Below are 19,615 nucleotides of genomic sequence, written 5' to 3' on the forward strand. Positions count from 1 at the left end.
GAGAAAACAAACGTTGTGACGACGTTCTTGTAACTCTTCTTGCTTAAGTCTATCCCGGACGTGATATTGCTGGAATGTTGCTAAAATCGGCGTTAAACCATACTCGCTCAAAAACAGCAGTTATATTCCTTCAAATAATTCCAGAAGTTGACATTTGCAAGCTGAATATTTCAACTGAAAAACTCCCTGTAAGACTTCCTTGAAAAATTATATAATGCAAAAGATTGAGTGGCAATGCATGCATTGATAACTTTGGGGGTGGGGTGGAGTCATTCCCTTTGTGTTCGGATAGTGTCTTCCCGGCCGCGTTATACCTAAAGACATTAAAAGATGGTACTTGTTAGTACCCTGCCTGACGCTCGGCATTAAGGGGCTAAAACACGGACTAGTCGGCTCGGAGTCAGTATACTGTGTCTGAGTGGGGTATTCATGTTAAACTGCGGCATGGTATCTCAGTGGTGTAGCACAAAAACACTGGCTTTAGTCTGCGCGCGCAAGCACGCACGCACACACGTGCACGTTTGTTTCTACAGAAGAGTAAGTCTTGATCTTGAACGCCACCTTGCCATTGTATTGCTGTGGGAATAGGGTAAGTATAGCTCTTGATGTCTGAAATAAGGTAGAAGATCCGGGGTAGAATAGGTCTTCAGCAACCCATGCTTGCCCTAAAAGGCAACTATGCTTCTCGTAAGAGGCGACTAACGGGATCGGGTGGTCAGCGCGAGTCTAAGACGTGCATCACTTCTGGCTTTCCTCCTACATTAAGCTGACACGCAGTGATATAGCTGGAATACTGTCAAAAGCGGCGTTAAACCCAACTCATTCATTTACTCACACTGAGACGCGGGCTTGGTAGCCAAATGCTTCAGGTGTTTTTTTTAGATTTAAGTTTGTTTATAGATATGTAACATACGAAAGAAATGAAACAAATATTAAAATCACGTGATTCCAAAATGGCGACCTATTCCAAGACTGTATATTGCCATTATGCTTTATATTTGTCTATTTTTTGTCATCCGTAGACTGCTCGACTGATGCTCGCCCTATAATTAACACGAGTTACACACGTACTGCCAAAAAAGAACAAACATATTATAAATACGTCTAGATAATTGTCGGTTATGATCAGTCATATATTTTCTTTGTTCGTTATTTAACGCCGCACTCGGCAATATTCCAGCCGTAACGGCTGTCTGTATATAATCGACTCTAGACCAGACAATCCAGTGATTGACATCATGAGCATTGACCCCCGCAATTGGGATACATCAAGATGCATCAACCAACTCAGCGAGCCTGACCACCAGATCCCGTTAGTCGCCTCTTACGAAAAGCATGGTGGCTTTTTACGGCAAGCATGGGTTGCTGAAGACCTATTCTACTCCGGATCTTCACGGGTCCTTCACGGGTGAGCTATAATTACAAGCACATGTGTCAGGAACCAATTGAACCGGGAAGCAGCTGCAGGGTACGTGGATTTGTACAATGTGCCGTATATAAACAATATACGCCAAGGAAAAAAGATGAGCACACCTTAATATATTTTATTGTTTGGTCCCAACAGTTGTAAGTGATGAAAGATATACTGAAAAGCGAAAGAAACGCCAACATGGATAGATATGGGAGAAACCTTATTTGTCCAAACACTGTAAACATACTTTAAAACATATTAAAAAGATGAAACTTGGCAAAACTGATCATCAAGGTTGAAATGAAAGTGTCAAATGTTCTTAAAGTGAAACACAACACTAGTCTCTGAGAAATTGGCATCACAAGTCAATATCTCGTGTGTCCGCCATGTGCATTGATGACTGCTGTGCAACGTCGATACATGGAATGGATAAGACGGTTGATGAAGGCCATCGGCACTTGAGCCCACACTCTGAGGAACGCCTGACGCAGTTTAGCTGCAGTTGTCGGCCTTGGTCGGACGTCATTCAGCAGTCTCGTCCCACAGGTGCTCAATGGGATTTAAATCGGGACTGGGGGCAGGCCACTGCATGGTTCTGATGCCATTTTGCTGGAGGAAGTCTCTTGTTGCTCTTGCAGTGTGGGCACGGGCGTTATCATGCTGAAACTCGTGGTTGCGGCGACGTGCCAAATGAGGCATGGTGTGTGGTCTCAAGACTTCATCAATGTAACGAACTGCTGTGACACCATTGCCTCTCCCTGGACCGATGTTCTTGAAGACCACAGGGCCGACCCTCTGTGCAAGACCAATTCCACCTCACACCATGATGCTCGGACCACCCCACGAGTCTCTCTCAACAACACAAACACCCAAATAACGTTCCCCACGGCGTCGCCAGACTCTCTCTCTCTCTCTGCCATCTGCTGTTTGGATACAGTAACGGCTCTCGTCTGAGGAGACGACTCTTCTCCACTGCTGGTGGCGCCAATGCTAGTGCTGTGTTGCCCACTGAAGACGGTCCCGGCGATGATGTGGTGTCAGAATGGGTCCTCGGTGAGGCCTGTGACAGTGGAGGTGTCTGCTCGTCAATCGTCAACGCACGGTGTCCACACTAATGTGTCGCTGGTGTGTCCCCCATGGTCTGTCGAGCAGTTTCCGCAGCAGTAACACAACAATTTTAGAGATACTGTCGCACAATCTGACGATCCTGACGTCGGGTGGTGACCTTGGTCTTCCACTACGTGGTCGGTCATTTGTAGTGTTGGTGGTCTGGTACCGTTGCTGGAGCCTGTATATGGTCCTTACATGGACTTGAAATGCATTGGCTACTTGGCGGGCGGTTTGTCTTGCTTGCAATCGTCCAAGGGCTTGGTGTCGCTTATTTCTTGTCAATCTTGGCATGTGGTCGCAATTCAATAATAAATGAATGTTATCTGATCTGGGGGGATTTTTAGAGGGTAAGAAATGGGGCAAGGCATGTGTATTTCAAGTTGCAGGGAACTCACGTGCATCGAGTTACCATGGCCGTTGCCGTGATGCGTTTGGGCGATCGGTTTTATCGTCATCTGCTTTGTTTTTTATCATCAAGCGCCCCTTGTTGAGAGATCACAACAAAGCTACTCGTTTACATAATGGTGTATTGCGCGACAGAACTGGAATCTGAGAACTTGGAGACGGACCCATTGCTCAGACGTTAGTCGCTTTCTGCTCCACGTCACTGATGGAAGAACGAGAGTTTGGAGGCACCGGAACACGGTCTACACCCCCAGGAACATTAAACCGACTGTTACTGTCACATGAAACATCAAACTAACTCGTTTACTTAATCCTGCAGCTCAATACTTTTTTTAGGTATTGTCTAAGGTCAAAAATAGTACCTGTGTTACCATGATGTTTTTGTCAGTACATTTCAATCACAACTCACCGATGTCTTCTTTATTTGTTGTCATATGTTTGTTCTGTCCGATGACATTGGTATCGCCCAGCTCCTGTGGTCAGTCATCCCATGCCGTGATTTTTGCCATTTGTAATGGTTCAGAAATAGGGGTGTGCTTAACCTGTTTCTATGTGTATATATATTTACGTATTCATGACACTTTTAAAGACGAATCCTAACATGACTTACTTCAATCTTCACATGCTGATCACATGCCCAAAGCTACACGTGTGTTCTCAGGGGTTAAAGGGTCGGTGAAAACAGTCCGGGAAAGTTAGAATACGTCAAACACGAGTTAAAACATGATAATGAGTTCCCGAAGCCGTCACTAGGCGCCATGTACCTGGAACCCGGGATCAACCCCTGTTCAATCCGGGCACGTCGCGATGAAACATCTGCCTTAAAAATTGCAAGTTATTCAGAAACATACAACAGAAACGCGCACGAATGTCAGTTATGGTAAACGGTTGTTTTAGTTGTGTTTTTTATTTCTCATTTCAGGGGTATATAAGCTAGAACGTGTGGCCTTTCAATTATTTCTGAACATTTTGAAATCACTATGATAGGGGTGAGACAGGGACATCCTTCTAGCTGCGCTTTCTTCCTTATTTGTGAGTATTTTTCTATTGCATGTCTTCATCAGTCTTTGAAATTTTACGACACGAATGCTTTTTGAGTGTCTTTAACGTCCAGGCTGATGATAAAGATGACAATGGCCCAGATAATAAAGATTGTGATGAAGATGAAGACGATAAAGGCGATGACAGAAATGATGACAGGGTAAAGAGAAGTGCCTCAGATGATAAAGATGACAATGGCCAAGATGATAAAGATGACAATGGCCCAGATGCAGAGTTGCGTCCCTTGGGCACGCCAGAAACCTATGAGTGTGGGTTCGAATCCCGGTTCCCCCGATTATGTTTCTAGGTTTATCAGCACCATACCCGTGCTCGCGGGATTCCCCGAAGCGATAAACGTCTGAAACATGCATCACTTCGGGCTTTCCTCCCACATTAAGCTGACACGCCATGGTATAACTGGAATACTGTTAAAAGCGGTGTTAAACTCAACTCACTCATCAGGCGATTTTCAGAGTTTCTATGCGGTCTCTGTGGTTTGGTTCTGTTGAAAATGTGTTTTCAATGTCCTATTTTTCGGAATTTGGTTAGCATTTGTTTGTTTGTTTGGTGTCTTGTTGGAGTGGGTCCCAAAATATCAAAATCCATATTGGACCAGGGGGGCACGGGTGGCCCAGTCGTCTAAGGCGCCGCGATTCGCTGTGCAGAGTTGCGTCCCTTGGGCACGCCAGAAATCTATGATTGTGGGTTCGAATCCCGGTTCGCCCCGATTATGTTTCTAGGTTTGTCAGCACCATACCCGTGCTCATGGGTTTCACCGAAGTGGTAAACGTCTGAGACCTGCATCACTTCGGGCTTTCCTCCCACATAAAGCTGACACGCAGCGATATAACTGAAAATAGTTAAAAGCGGCGTTAAACCCAACTCACTCACTCACCCACTCACTCATATTGGACCAAATCTGACCCATCTGGATCCGCCTATGTCTTACAGTTTCCTAAGGTTCGTTTTGTTGGTCGTTTTAACGCCGCACTCAGCAATATTCCAGCTATATGACGGCAGTCTGTAAATAATCAAGATTGGACCAGACAATCCAGTGATTATCATCGTTAGCATCAATCTACGCAATTTGTGATACGATCACCCGATCCCGTCAGTCACCTTACGGTGAGGTGAAATGTGGTTTAACGTCGCGTCCAAGATTATTACACTTATATAGCGACGTGCATGCACGTGTGTGTGTGGCTGCTTATACTAGTCCGGACTGATGCCGATTTATAGTGCTAGCACACTGAGATACCATGCCGCAGTTTAACATGAATTCCCAACTCAGACCCAGTGCACTGACTCCGAGCCGACCAGTCCTTGTTTTAGCCCCTTAATGCCGAGCGCCAGACAGGGTAACAACAAGTACCATCGCCTTTTTTGGTATGACACGGCCGGGGATCGAACCCCATACCTTCTGCTCTCCGGGCGGACGCTGTACCACTAGACCACGGAGGCGGTCAGTCACCTTACGACAAGCATAGTCGCTTTTAACGGCACGCATTCTACCCCGGATCTTCACGGGTCACTATGGTTCGTGAAAAGTATGTTTAAAACATAAAATTGTTGAGAAACGCTTTTCCAGATTTTTCTTTCGGTTTACAAGTAAAACTAAACACTTCCCCGTGGACCTGTTTGATTCTATTCGTGTACACCCGCCATGTTGTTTCCAGGTGTACTCTGCAGTTCTCCTGTCTGCAGTCGAGTCATCCCGCCACGCCATGTCGTTAGGGCTGATGAACCTCCCGCCAAGGACAGTCTCGTGGAGATGCTGATGAACCGGCTTACCCAAGTCAGCGGGTCGTCCCCGAGAGACGTGAACGACCTGTACGCACCAACACATCTACGTCACTACACTGAAGGCAAGGGTGCCGTCGTGGTCACACACCAACAGCGGCGTGTGTATGAAGCTACCAGGGACGAGTCTGGTGAAAGCGATTACCAGATGGTTTGGAGCAAAGATGGCGTGCTCCGGATAGATGGTGAAATGTTTAGACTGGGCTCTGTGAGGAAACTAGCATCGTTCTCACCCGTGTCCTGGTTGCTGCAAGGGGAGAGAACCGTGGGTGGATGCGGAGGGGAAGACGATAAAGGTGATGACAGAAATCATGACAGGGTAAAGAGAAGTGCTGCTGGTGATAAAGATGACAATGGTCCAGATGATAAAGATGACAATGGCCCAGATGATAAAGATGACAATGGCCCAGATGATAAAGATGACAATGGCCCAGATGATAAAGATGACAATAGCCCAGATGATAAAGATGACAATGGCCCAGATGATAAAGATTGTGATGAAGACGATAAAGGCGGTGACAGAAATGATGACAGGGTAAAGAGAAGTGCTGCTGATGATAAAGATGACAATGGTCCAGATGATAAAGATGACTATGGCCCAGATGATAAAGATGACAATGGCCCAGATGATAAAGATTGTGATGAAGATGAAGACGATAAAGGCGATGACAGAAATGGTAACAGGGTAAAGAGAAGTGCTGCTGATGATAAAGATGACAATGGCCCAGATGATAAAGATGACAATGGCCCAGATGACAAAGATTGTGATGAAGATGAAGACGATAAAGGCGATGACAGAAATGATGACAGGGTAAAGAGAAGTGTAAAGAGAACTGCCGCTGATGATAAAGATGACAATGGCCCAGATGATAAAGATTGTGATGAAGATGAAGACGATAAAGGCGATGACAGAAATGATGACAGGGTAAAGAGAAGTGCCGCTGATGATAAAGATGACAATGGTCCAGATGATAAAGATTGTGATGAAGATGAAGACGATAAAGGCGATGACAGAAATGATGACAGGGTAAAGAGAAGTGCTGCTAATGATAAAGATGACAATGGCCCAGATGATGAAGATGATAATGGTTCAGATGATAAAGATTGTGATGAAGACGATAAAGGTGATGACAGAAATGATGACAGGGTAAAGAGAAGTGCTGCTGATGATAAAGATGACAATGGTCCAGATGATAAAGATGACAATGGCCCAGATGATAAAAATGACAATGGCCCAGATGATAAAGATTGTGATGAAGATGAAGACGATAAAGGCGATGACAGAAATGATAACAGGGTAAAGAGAAGTGCTGCTGATGATAAAGATGACAATGGTCCAGATGATAAAGATGACAATGGTCCAGATGATAAAGATTGTGATAAAGACGATAAAGGCGATGACAGAAATAATAACAGGGTAAAGAGAAGTGCTGCTGATGACAAAGATGACAATGGCCCAGATGATAAAGATGACAATGGCCCAGATGATAAAAATGACAATGGCCCAGATGATAAAGATTGTGATGAAGATGAAGACGATAAAGGCGATGACAGAAATGATGACAGGGTAAAGAGAAGTGCTGCTGATGATAAAGATGACAATGGTCCAGATGATACAGATTGTGATGAAGATGAAGACGATAAAGGCGATGACAGAAATGATGACAGGGTAAAGAGAAGTGCCGCTGATGATAAAGATGACAATGGTCCAGATGATACAGATTGTGATGAAGATGAAGACGATAAAGGCGATGACAGAAATGATGATAGGGTAAAGAGAAGTGCTGCTGATGATAAAGATGACAATGGTCCAGATGATAAAGATGACAATGGTTCAGATGATACAGATTGTGATGAAGATGAAGACGATAAAGGCGATGACAGAAATGATGACAGGGTAAAGAGAAGTGCTGCTGATGATAAAGATGACAATGGTCCAGATGATAAAGATGACAATGGTCCAGATATTAAAGATTGTGATGAAGATGAAGACGATAAAGGCGATGACAGAAATGATGACAGGGTAAAGAGAAGTGCCGCTGATGATAAAGATGACAATGGTCCAGATGATAAAGATTGTGATGAAGATGAGGACGATAAAGGCGATGACAGAAATGATGACAGGGTAAAGAGAAGTGCTGCTGATGATAAAGATGACAATGGTCCAGATGATAAAGATGACAATGGCCCAGATGATAAAGATTGTGATGAAGATGAAGACGATAAAGGCGATGGCAGAAATGATGACAGGGTAAAGAGAAGTGCCGCTGATGATAAAGATGACAATGGTCCAGATGATAAAGATTGTGATGAAGATGAAGACGATAAAGGCGATGACAGAAATGATGACAGGGTAAAGAGAAGTGCTGCTGATGATAAAGATGACAATGGTCCAGATGATAAAGATGACAATGGTCCAGATGATAAAGATGACAATGGTCCAGATGATAAAGATTGTGATGAAGATGAAGACGATAAAGGCGATGACAGAAATGATGACAGGGTAAAGAGAAGTGCCGCTGATGATAAAGATGACAATGGTCCAGATGATAAAGATTGTGATGAAGATGAAGACGATAAAGGCGATGACAGAAATGATGACAGGGTAAAGAGAAGTGCTGCTGATGATAAAGATGACAATGGTCCAGATGATAAAGATGACAATGGTCCAGATGACAAAGATTGTGATGAAGATGAAGACAATAAAGGCGATGACAGAAATGATGACAGGGTAAAGAGAAGTGCCGCTGATGATAAAGATGACAATTGCCCAGATGATAAAGATGACAGTGGTCCAGATGATAAAGATGACAATGGTCCAGATGATAAAGATTGTGATGAAGATGAAGACGATAAAGGCGATGACAGAAATGATTACAGGGTAAAGAGAAGTGCTGCTGATGATAAAGATGACAATGGTCCAGATGATAAAGTGAAAAAGAGAAGCACTGTCGATGATAACAGTAAGGGAGACGATTGTAAAGATGAAAAAGACGACAAAGATGAAGAGAAATACAGAAGTAGGAAAAAACAGGCTGCTGAAAAATAAAAAAAGACAGAAAGAATAGAATATTTAGAAGCTGATAAATGTTTCTTGCAAAGTTTGATAATTTGTTGGAACTATCCCAGACCCACCAGCCGCACCCTGGTTGGAAAAGACGGCAAGCATGGCGTGCAGCCACTATGTGAACATTTAACACGTTTACTGGTAAAGACGTGACAAGGAGCTCCATGATGTTGTTTACTGATAACATTGTGATCTTTTGTAAATTGGTTTGTCTGGCCAAGGGTTGTGGAAAAGCTGGAATATTGGGGAGTGGTTACATTTACAAACACCTGAAGTCGCTCAGAAAGTGTAGCAGGGTCACCAATGTTTGAGATTCTGATGCATCGAATCATTGCCATTTACAAAAGTTCATTACATTGGCTAACAGAAGCAACCAGCAAGTTGTAATAAATATAATTTCGGAGTGTGAAAACTGCAATATTGTCTGTAAATGGTGTAATCCTTGCAAGATTCATCATACAATTAGCTGACAGTCATGTTTCAATGATTTTACTCAAACTCAATAGGACTGCCTTCCCAGAGCCTGGCCTGCTTGGCAAGGTGCATCGCAACAGGAGCAGTCCTGCTACAGATAATGGCGCCATTCTCTCCTCTGCAAATGTTTGTACAGGTCTTTGAGGTGAGGTGAGGTGAAATTGGGTTTAACGTCGCGTCCAAGATTATTGCACTTATATAACGACGTGCATGCACGTGTATGGCTGCTTGTACTAGTCCGGACTGATGCCGATTTATAGTGCTAGCTCACTGAGATACCATGCCGCAGTTTGACATGAATACCCCACTCAGACACAGTATATTGACTCCGAGCCGACCAGTCCTTGTTTTAGCCCCTTAATGCCGAGCGCCAGACAGGGTAACACCAAGTACAATCTTTTAACGTCTTTTTGTATGACGCGGCCCGGGATCGAACCCTGGACCTTCCGCTCTCCGGGCGGACGCTCTACCACAAGACCACGGAGGCGGTCACAGGTCTTTGAGAACAGAAGGGGGTTTATATTTAAAAAGTTCAAATTGTGTGTGACCCAGGAATTGCTCGCAAAATATTTCATCATCAATTTTATTTGTTTGTTGTTTAACGCCACACTCAGCAATATTCCAGCTATGTGGTTCTTTGTTAATAGAGTCTGGACCAGACAATCCATGATTGACATCATGAGCATCGATCCACTCAATTGGGAACGATGACATGCATCAACCAAGTCAGCGAGCCTGACCACCCGATCCTGTTAGTCGTCTTTTACGACAAGCATAGTCGCCTTTTACGGCAAGCATGGGTTGCTGAAGACCCCGGAATCTTCAAGTGGACATGTAGTCATGGGTGATGGACAAACCCGATAGGTTTTGACAAGCATTGACAACATAGGCAAGACAAGCTTTGGATGATTTTATTGATCAAATGAGGATGACATGACGCAGGGTAACCGATATGTACACAAACTTGTCCCTACCTTGATCAACCACACCTTGATAACTTGGTGAAATAGTGTTGTCACGTGTGTTTATTGTAAATGTTAGAATGTCCCAGACCACCAATAGTTAAATAACAGTCACTCCCACAGTTCGTCGTAATACACTTCGTCACAAAAACTAATTTGACACAAAAAATAAATAAAGTTAAACTAACAGCCCAGACAGTAATTATCAAGGCCCCTCCATTTCTGAGCAGCATTGTGTTCAAAGCAGTATAATAATAATAATAATAATAATAATAATAATAATAATAATTGTATCAATAGCACTTTTTCAGCATTACATCCTCATGCTCCGCAAAAGAAAATAACCTTTGGTTCATTGAGGGCGTAAACAGGGAGGGGAAAGAAAATCTTATAACATTCATATTTGTTTGTCATCTGCCTATTCTGACAATTAGTCCTTGTCCACCACATTAATCGCTACTGACATTACAGAGCAATTTATTTAATTCCATGTTGCAGGAAAGAAATCCTGAAGTGACGGTTTTTGTCACAAACCCAGGGTGAATCTGATTCAAAGGCAAGGGAGGCAACTCAGAGAGACCTAAGACAAGCGGAATATTTACAGAACACAGGGAATGTATTTATGAGCATGACAATTCTAGATACACAACTTGACATGGGGACTGCCAATCAATATAAAATAGTCCTTCACTCCACTAGTGTTTGTTGTTTAACGCCGCACTCAGCAGTATTCCAGCCATATTCCAGATATATGACGGCGGTCTGTCAATCAAGTCTGGACCAGACAATTCAGTGATTGACATAAGCATCGATCCACGCAGTTGGTATACGATGACCACCCGACCCGTTAGTCGCCTCTTATATCTTAGTGAATATGAAAACTAGATGGTTATCAAATTATTTGACCCAAAAAGATCTAATGCTTGACCTGCTCAAAAGACTTGGACCCAATCCTTCAGATTTCAATGGTAGTAAGCCCTGGTCACCTACTTTTCATCAAAACCAGACTTCTGCTCAAGTAACCCTCGAATGCCCAATATGTAACTAATGTTATATTTGGGATAACACTTTCTTAGTAAAGTACAGATTCTTGTACTTTTTTGGGTTGAGTCCCGTCCGGGATTGGAACCCACACTGCCAGAGTGAGGCACCCAATCACCAGCACACATAGTCAGCGATCTTACCATTTCTAAATGGCATTGTGAATTCATAGCTTTCAGCCATGGGAGCCGTGCCAGTTTACACTTGTCAGAGGGGTACACAAAGTACATGATCTAGACTACCAGTTGTCGGACTTTCATTTTTGTGGAAGCCTCGGTGGCTGAGTGGGTTAGATCGCTGACTTTGTGTGCTGGCGATTTGGTGCCTCACACTGGCAGTGTGGGTTCGAATCCCGGATGGGACTCAACCCCCAAAAAGTACAAGAATCTCTACTTTACTAAGAAAGTGTTATCCCAAATATAACATTTGTTACATATGACCACTTTCTAAATGGCATTGCGAGCCAAATATGCAGCCATAGAAAACATATAGCAAACCCCTTAAAATGACAAAAGTCTAGACGTCTTATCATACCTTGACTACTGTACACACTGGCAAGGACCATAGGTATGGACTTTCCTTGACCACTTTAACACTTGGCGGTATTTGTGTTGTATGCAGAGTAAATCTTGGCTTAGAACCCTTGATTGGGGCCCCGTTCCACAAAGCTATGGTAGTACTAAGACAATCGTAACTCACATTCTTTAACATACACTTATGACAATCGTAGCACTACGATCGCTTTGTGGAACGGGGCCCTGATCACCAGATCGTGGGGCCTCATGGCAAGTGTTGCCTGAGTATTGTCGTTCTGCAGAACACATGTTCACGTTCTGTTACAAAGCTGGGTATGTCGATGAAAGCTGGGTATGTCGACAAAAGCTGGGTATGTCGATGAAGCTTTTCAGCCAGTGTACCAATGAGTACACATGCACTGAACTTTGCTGATGCAGAACATGATGAAACATGATGAATACATACCGCATCAGGACCATGAGTCGAGCATATCAACAAACAAGGTTTCATCTTAAAATTGTACATCTACATCAAACAAATATTTGCAGAATTTACATTGCATTCGTACGAGAATGTAAGGCTATTTTCCAAAAGACTAATGTAGGACTAATCAATGTAACTAAATTAGGAGAGCCTAAAAGTTGGGTTGGCAATTCTGATACCAAGAACTTTAAATAAAGAGAGAAATAATTTGGCATGTCAAGAAAATTGGTGGGCGACGGACAAGAACGTAATATTTTTGTACACATTTACAGAAATGGCTTAAAGTAACGCAAATTCCAAAAATAAGACATTGAGAGTTTAAACTGTACAAGATGTTAGAGACATGTCTCTAAAACAACTAATGGCATTCATCTGTAAGATTCTTCAATATTCGTATAATTCACCATTCATCCCACATTTACAAAGGCAGCTCACATTTCTCAAGTTTCCAGACTCCACCTCAGCCACAAACATTAAATAAAACAAGTTAACAAACAGACTTATTTCCTCGACCGCTTTGAAATATTAGAAAGAAATATTAACCTTAAGAGGAACAAACAATTGCCGTGAATACTAAACTTAGTTTTCCATGAGGTCAAAAGGACAATTGAGCTGGTTATTTTTATGGCCTACTAAAACTATAATGAAACGTATGGCCATCCCATAATAGCTCAACAATCTCTTCATTAATACACCAGGGTTTGACAAATTTCAGTCATTGCATTAATACACCAGGGTTTGACAAATATCAGTCATTGCATTCAGACCAATAGTGATCTCTTCAATCTTTTACTCCCACCCCTCTGCTAGGGATGCGAGGGCACGCCAGGTACACTTTCTAATCAACCAATCGGTGTCAAGTTTCTTGGTATGAATGAGTGAGTGAAGCATTTGGACCAGCATATTTGATTTCTGTATCTTGAAAACGAACATAATTGTCTTGTTTTGTTTGTTTGTTATTTAACGCTGCACTCAGCAATATTCCAGCTGTAAATCATCGAGTCCGGACCAGACAATCCAGTGATTGACATCATGTGCATCCATCCACGCAATTGGGATCAATGACATGCATCAAGTCAGCGAGCCTGACCACCCGATCCAGTTAGTCGCCTCTTACAACAAGCATCGTCGCCTTCTACGGAAAGAATGAATTGACTTGTAACCAATAAAGGCTGCCTCCATGTTGTGAATATTTTTGGTGCCATAGAATCCACACCAAAATGAAATTACCATGTGTGTTTTTTGTCTAATGATGAAAACAAAATTTCTGAAGACGAACAAATGAAGCCTATTCATGTTGGAAAGCCGACACAGGCCTTCATTCAGATATGGTGGTTAAAGTTCTCTCGGGATTAATTCATAGGGCCTTGAGGAGGTGGTCTCAGATCTTTATGCGGAGGGATATCGGAGTATAACATCTGATTTAAGGAGACTGCAGAGTCACAGGCTTCTTGGGACCCCACAGGCAGACAATCAAGGGGTGCTGTGGACCTGTTCTGTCACAGAGTCCCCTACAACGTGATCCCATCTAAGCCATGTATAACCTACCTGAGAAGATCCGGGGTAAAATAGGTCTTCAGCAACCCATGCTTGTCGTAAAAGGCGACCATGCTTGTCGCAAGAGGGGTATGGGAGTATAACATCTGATTTAATGAGATTGCAGAGTCAGCAATGGTCCAGGAAGCCTGCTAGTGCCTGTAGTCAGGACATTAGTGATCACACCTGCATCAGACTTGGGCGGAATACTGTAAATCTTGAAATTAATGCGAGCTTGAATTAATTGCGAAAAATGCGAGTGGTCTTTGCTCGCATTTTTAAACATCGCATTTACCTCAATAAGACATTTTGGATTGCAAAAATACCAACTTAGACATACGCTGATGTATTCCACACCACTGTTTATTGAGCAGCACTTGTATATAAAGTATATAAACAATGTCATTCAAACACTAATTACGTCCTGTGAATTGTCACTGCTGGGGTCAAGACAAGAGTTCTACTCACTTATGTCATCACTGATCACACCTGCAAGTCCAGACAGACGCCATGTATTGTCTTTACTCAGCGCTAATAAGCAGTGCTATTTGGTGTGTGATTGGATTAATGTAAGGTTGGCTTAAGGTGAGGATTCTAAACCTGACTGAGGACATCTTCAGATAGAAATCCACTGATGCTTGAGAGGAGGGGGTGTCGCATTCATAGAGTCGCATTTTTGGCTAGGGTCCAGTGGTCGCATTCTTTTGGAGACGCATTAATTTCACGATTAACAGTATCAGCCTCTGAGCAGGCTCAGACAAATCCCTGACAGGAGTCTGTAACTGATTGATTCTAGACCAGGGAAACTCACTGGCTTGCTTACCGTGCCTAGCTGCCTACTCTGCCCAAAACTTGAGTCTACTAGCCCAAACTTGAGTCTACTAGTCCAAACTTGGCTCTCAGGGTCATACTTGGTACATCTTAGTGTCACCATGGGAGCTTACTAGACCAAACAGAATTTTATTAGGCTCAGGCTTTGGACTAGTGGCTAAAGTCGCAGACTTCCATTGGTGTCGCCATTCACCACAAATTATTTTCCTTTGAACAAAACTTTGGCTCAATACCAGCACTCAAATCAAAGTCACCAAATAACATGTTTTGCTTGGCTCCCAATTCAAAAGTAAACGACCCATTAAATCTTATAATTATTCTTTGCTAAAACTTTTTTTCCCACGTAAAGTTCCAAAACATATTCCATCATTCCAGAAAGATCTTAAGCACTTTTGAGAGGGAGTTCGGACTGATTCTATAAAGTTTGGTCATCGTGACATTAACGCTTCTGTAACACTGAAGTCTTTGTTTTTCTGTTTGTAAATTTAGAAAATAATAAAAAAAAGTTCAATATTACATAACACTGCAGCAACTACAATTTTGGGGGAGTCCCGGCTTCGAACAAACCAATACCTTTCAACGCCACATGATGATGTTTCACACACTGCTTCACTAGAACTCAAACAATGATTTTCTTGAACATGTTGAAACTTCAAAAACAAAGACAATAAATAAGTACAGATTCAGACACAATGAATTTCTTAGAAAATTCAGCATGCACATGATTCCTCTTGTAGGTATCATTCTGAAAATACAGATTAACATTCACTTCCTCGTTCAACACAGTCACCACGGTAACTGCCAGTCACACATCTCGTAACTTTCAAACCAGCATCAAAAATAGACACCTAATCGCATGAGAACAATGGTGATACAGAGTGGTCAAATTCCCTATTGGCTGACCTAGGGTTATAACTCTGTATGCTCTTCTTTTATACGCTCAGAACCACCTGCAAAGAAAGAAACAGACAATAGAGTTTATAGTCAGTGAGTGAATGATCGCTATGATGTAATAGAGGTAGGATATTCGTAACAATTATGTTGTTTTTGCCAGTAAGCAGTATTCCAGCTGTATCTTGGCAGCTCATGAGTGAAAATATTGTTTTGTGCCAGTAAGCAATATTAGCTGTATCTCAGCAGCTCATGAGTGAAAATGTTGTTTTGTGCCAGTAAGCAATATTAGCTGTATCTCAGCAGCTCATGAGTGAAAATGTTGTTTTGTGCCAGTAAGAAATATTAGCTGTATCTCAGCAGCTCATGAGTGAAAATATTGTTTTGTGCCAGTAAGAAATATTAGCTGTATCTCAGCAGCTCATGAGTGAAAATGTTGTTTTGTGCCAGTAAGAAATATTAGCTGTATCTCAGCAGCTCATGAGTGAAAATATTGTTTTGTGCCAGTAAGCAATATTAGCTGTATCTCAGCAGCTCATGAGTGAAAATGTTGTTTTGTGCCAGTAAGCAATATTAGCTGTATCTTTGCAGCTCATGAGTGAAAATGTTGTTTTGTGCCAGTGAGCAATATTAGCTGTATCTCAGCAGCTCATGAGTGAAAATGTTGTTTTGTGCCAGTAAGCAATATTAGCTATATCTCAGCAGCTCATGAGCGAAAATGTTGTTTTGTGCCAGTGAGCAATATTAGCTATATCTTAGCAGCTCATGAGTGAAAATGTTGTTTTTTGCCGGTAAGCAGTATTCCACCTGTATCTTTGCAGCTCATGAGTGAAAATGTTGTTTTGTGCCAGTCAGCAGTATTAGCTATATCAGTGCAGGTCAACAGGTCAGCCTGACAACTCCTTCACTACTCAGACAACCACAGGTGTCTTGGGACCCCACAGGCAGACAAGCATGGGGTGCTGTGGACGAGTCATAGGTGGTGAAATGGGGTTTAACGTCGCATCCAAGATTATTGCACTTATATAGCGACGTGCATGTACGTGTGTGTGACTGCTTGTACTAGTCCGGACTGATGCCGGTTTATAGTGCTAGCTCACTGAGATACCATGCCGCAGTTTAACATGAATACCCCACTCAGACACAGTATACTGACTCCGAACCGGCCAGTCCTTGTTTTAGCCCCTTAACACCGAGCGCCAGACAGGGTAACAAAAAGTACCATCTTTTAAGGTCCTTTGGTATGACACGGCCGGGGATCGAACCCCATACCTTCTGCTTTCTGGGCGGACGCTCTACCACTAGACCACGGAGGCGATCCTGTTCTGTCATGAAGTCCCCTACAACGTCCAGTACAACGTGATCCCATCTAAGCCATGTATAAACCCCTGTCGGCTGTTCAGAGGGATCACTTACCTATTTGTAAAGTTTCCTCCTCGGTATCTTTTGTTTCTTTATCTTTTTTATTTTCTTTTTTGGTGCTTTTATCTGATTTTGATTCTTTTGGAGCCTCTTCTGAAAATTAAAGTCAGGTTAACAATGGTGAGGTGAAATAGGGGCTTAATTAGATTACGCCATACAAACATGGATACCCTACTCAGACACATCATACTGACTCTAAGCCAACCAGTCCTTGTTTTAGCCCTTTAAAACCAAGCACCAGGCAGGGGAACAACAAGTACCATCTTTTAATGTCCTGGTATGGCGTATCCGGAGGCGGTCTGATACATAACAGACAACTCATAGTTTCTCTGGCTGACCTCTCTGAGGCTGTGTGGACAAAACCCACAATAATAAGAAAGACAATGGTCATCTGTTTCTGTACTACACCAGCATTGTGATTCAATTAGACCAGTTTTCTCTGTTTACTTCTACAGAACTACAGATAAGCTGTGTATTTGCTCAATTAGACCAGTTTTCTCTGTTTACTTCTACAGAACTACAGATAACTGTGTATTTGCTCAATTAGACCAGTTTTCTCTGTTTACTTCTACAGAACTACAGATAAGCTGTGTATTTGCTCAATTAGACCAGTTTTCTCTGTTTACTTCTACAGAACTACAGATAAGCTGTGTATTTGCTCAATTAGACCAGTTTTCTCTGTTTACTTCTACAGAACTACAGATAAGCTGTGTATTTGCGCAAAATACCCTCCAAATATATTCAAAACCCAATTACTTTCAAGTAACTTGTGTACAGAAACGCATGCATTAAATGAAAAACTCAAATGTATAAAACAAAACGCGTAAATACCCAATGAAGCTTTTTCAGCATGTGTTCAAAGGTGCTAATTTCCAAAACACAATTACGAGCTAGTTTACTTTCCGAGTCAAGCCTATATATTTAGAACAGTTGTCATGGTTATGTACATCTAAAACATTATTTATTTATTTTTAAATCTTAAAATGTTCAATCTTTTGGGGAAATACCCAATAGAGTGATGAAAAGATGAGTTAAAAAATATTGGTTACCCAATGAAAAAAGTAATAACCCAATTAAAATAGAAACCCTAGAGTAAAAACTCAATTGCTCAAAACATTATCTGGAGCTCTGCCTCTACCGAGTTGCCAAATAAACTTAATTATGTTGAACACGTTACAATACCTTGAGACTCTGAAGACTGGGTAGTGGCTTCATCTACTTTGGGCTCAGACTCCGCCTTCCCAGTTTTAGACTCCGCCTCCTCGGTTTTAGACTCCGCCTTCTCAGTTTTAGACTCCGCCTTCTCAGTTTTAGACTCCGCCTTCTCAGTTTTAGACTCCGCCTTCTCAGTTTTAGACTCCGCCTTCTCAGTTTTAGACTCTTCAGACTTGGTCTCATTGGTGGCCTTGTCTGTGCTGTTCGTCTTCTTCTTGTCGTCCGTCTTGGGCTTCGTCTTGGGTTTCCAGTACTTGGCCTTGTTGATGAGGTACTTGACCTCGCGGTCCAGAGCCTGGATCTTCAGGGCAATGTCCTCGACAAGCATCTTTGGGTTCTCGTAGTCCTTTAACTTTTTCTGCTCCTTCAGGTTGGTACTGCGCCACTCCTGCAGATCACATCAGATGTTACACCGCATATCACATTCTCACTGACTGGCAATTTCAAAAGGCTAAAACCAATAACAGTCTTGGTTCTCAGACACCGCAGAACGTTTCGTTTTTATTTCCATTTTTTTTTATTTTATAAAAATCTAATTATTCCGCGTCTCAGACACAACCTTGGCAGTGAAATGCTACAATACTTAAGAACATGATTTTGCTGAAATTATTGGGAACAAATTTTGTTAGCTTGAACAACCAAGAAAAAAAGGAAGAAAAGTCACCATGATTGATTGTACACGTGTCCTCAGGTTGTAGAAAATAAATGTGGTTCACTGGACAGCTAAAAAACAACCTGAACTCCCCACGCCCCACATCTCACAAGCCTCAGAATATCACATCGAGGTCCTCTAACCCTTTAACACACAATACGGTAATCAGCACATTGTGGACGATGATAACCAACAGGAGTGAGTGAGTGAGTATGGTTTTACGCCGCTTTTCGCAATATTCCAGCAATATCACGGCGGGGGACACCAGAAATGGGCTTCACACATTGTACCCATGTCGGGAATCGAACCCGGGTCTTCGGCGTGACGAGCGAACGCTTTAACCACTAGGCCACCCCCCGCCCCTTCAGTTTCATCAGTAAGCAGTGTCAGAGAAGTTTTCTAAGATCATGGTACAAGCGCAAGGGTCCGGGTCACGGACTTACAAGTAGCCCATAAGAAGAGACATTTCTTGTGACAAGTGCCGTGGGTCACTAACCCTTGCCTATACGATCGAAGCAAGGCTATTTTGACTGATGTACAATTGCTGGAAACTACACTGTTCAGTATTTCTTTTAGTTTTGGAGGTTTTGGAGTTCTGTTCGGGATAAAGGCACTTCCCTCATTTTCAGTAAAGTCCAACTTGTCGTCATGAAAACAAACAATATAAAGCCAAAAAGGAAGCCAAAATCATCAAAAGGCACCAGTTCACCACGAGACTGATCAGTATAGCAAGTTTCATCCAGAAATATACAACAGTT

General features: G+C 42.5%; 2 protein-coding genes across 3 annotated transcripts in view; one reads left to right on the plus strand and one right to left on the minus strand.

Moving 5' to 3' along the window:
* Nucleotides 1–3,899: 3,899 nt before the first annotated feature.
* LOC125383564 (protein starmaker-like) lies at nt 3,900–9,232 on the plus strand. The gene is made up of 2 exons (XM_048401985.1): nt 3,900–3,958; nt 5,644–9,232. The coding sequence occupies exons 1-2, from the start codon at nt 3,907–3,909 to the stop codon at nt 8,814–8,816; spliced, it is 3,225 nt and encodes a 1,074-aa protein (XP_048257942.1). The 5' UTR covers nt 3,900–3,906; the 3' UTR covers nt 8,817–9,232.
* Nucleotides 9,233–14,308: 5,076 nt separating this feature from the next.
* LOC124120337 (hypoxia up-regulated protein 1-like) overlaps nt 14,309–19,615 on the minus strand; it is a 41,524-nt gene continuing 36,217 nt past the window's right edge. The window contains exons 21-23 of one of the 2 annotated variants that reach the window (XM_048401988.1): nt 18,173–18,593; nt 16,985–17,083; nt 14,309–15,627 (exon numbers count right to left, since the gene is read on the minus strand). In XM_048401988.1, the coding sequence (XP_048257945.1) occupies nt 15,587–15,627; nt 16,985–17,083; nt 18,173–18,593 (561 nt within the window). In that variant the 3' untranslated portion in view covers nt 14,309–15,586. The remainder of the gene's footprint in view (nt 15,628–16,984; nt 17,084–18,172; nt 18,594–19,615) is intronic. The other variant, XM_048401986.1, reaches the window with a different exon arrangement.

This window comes from Haliotis rufescens, unplaced genomic scaffold, assembly GCF_023055435.1.
Source record: "Haliotis rufescens isolate VD_foot unplaced genomic scaffold, xgHalRufe1.0.p SCAF_24, whole genome shotgun sequence".
NCBI lineage: Eukaryota > Metazoa > Mollusca > Gastropoda > Lepetellida > Haliotidae > Haliotis > Haliotis rufescens.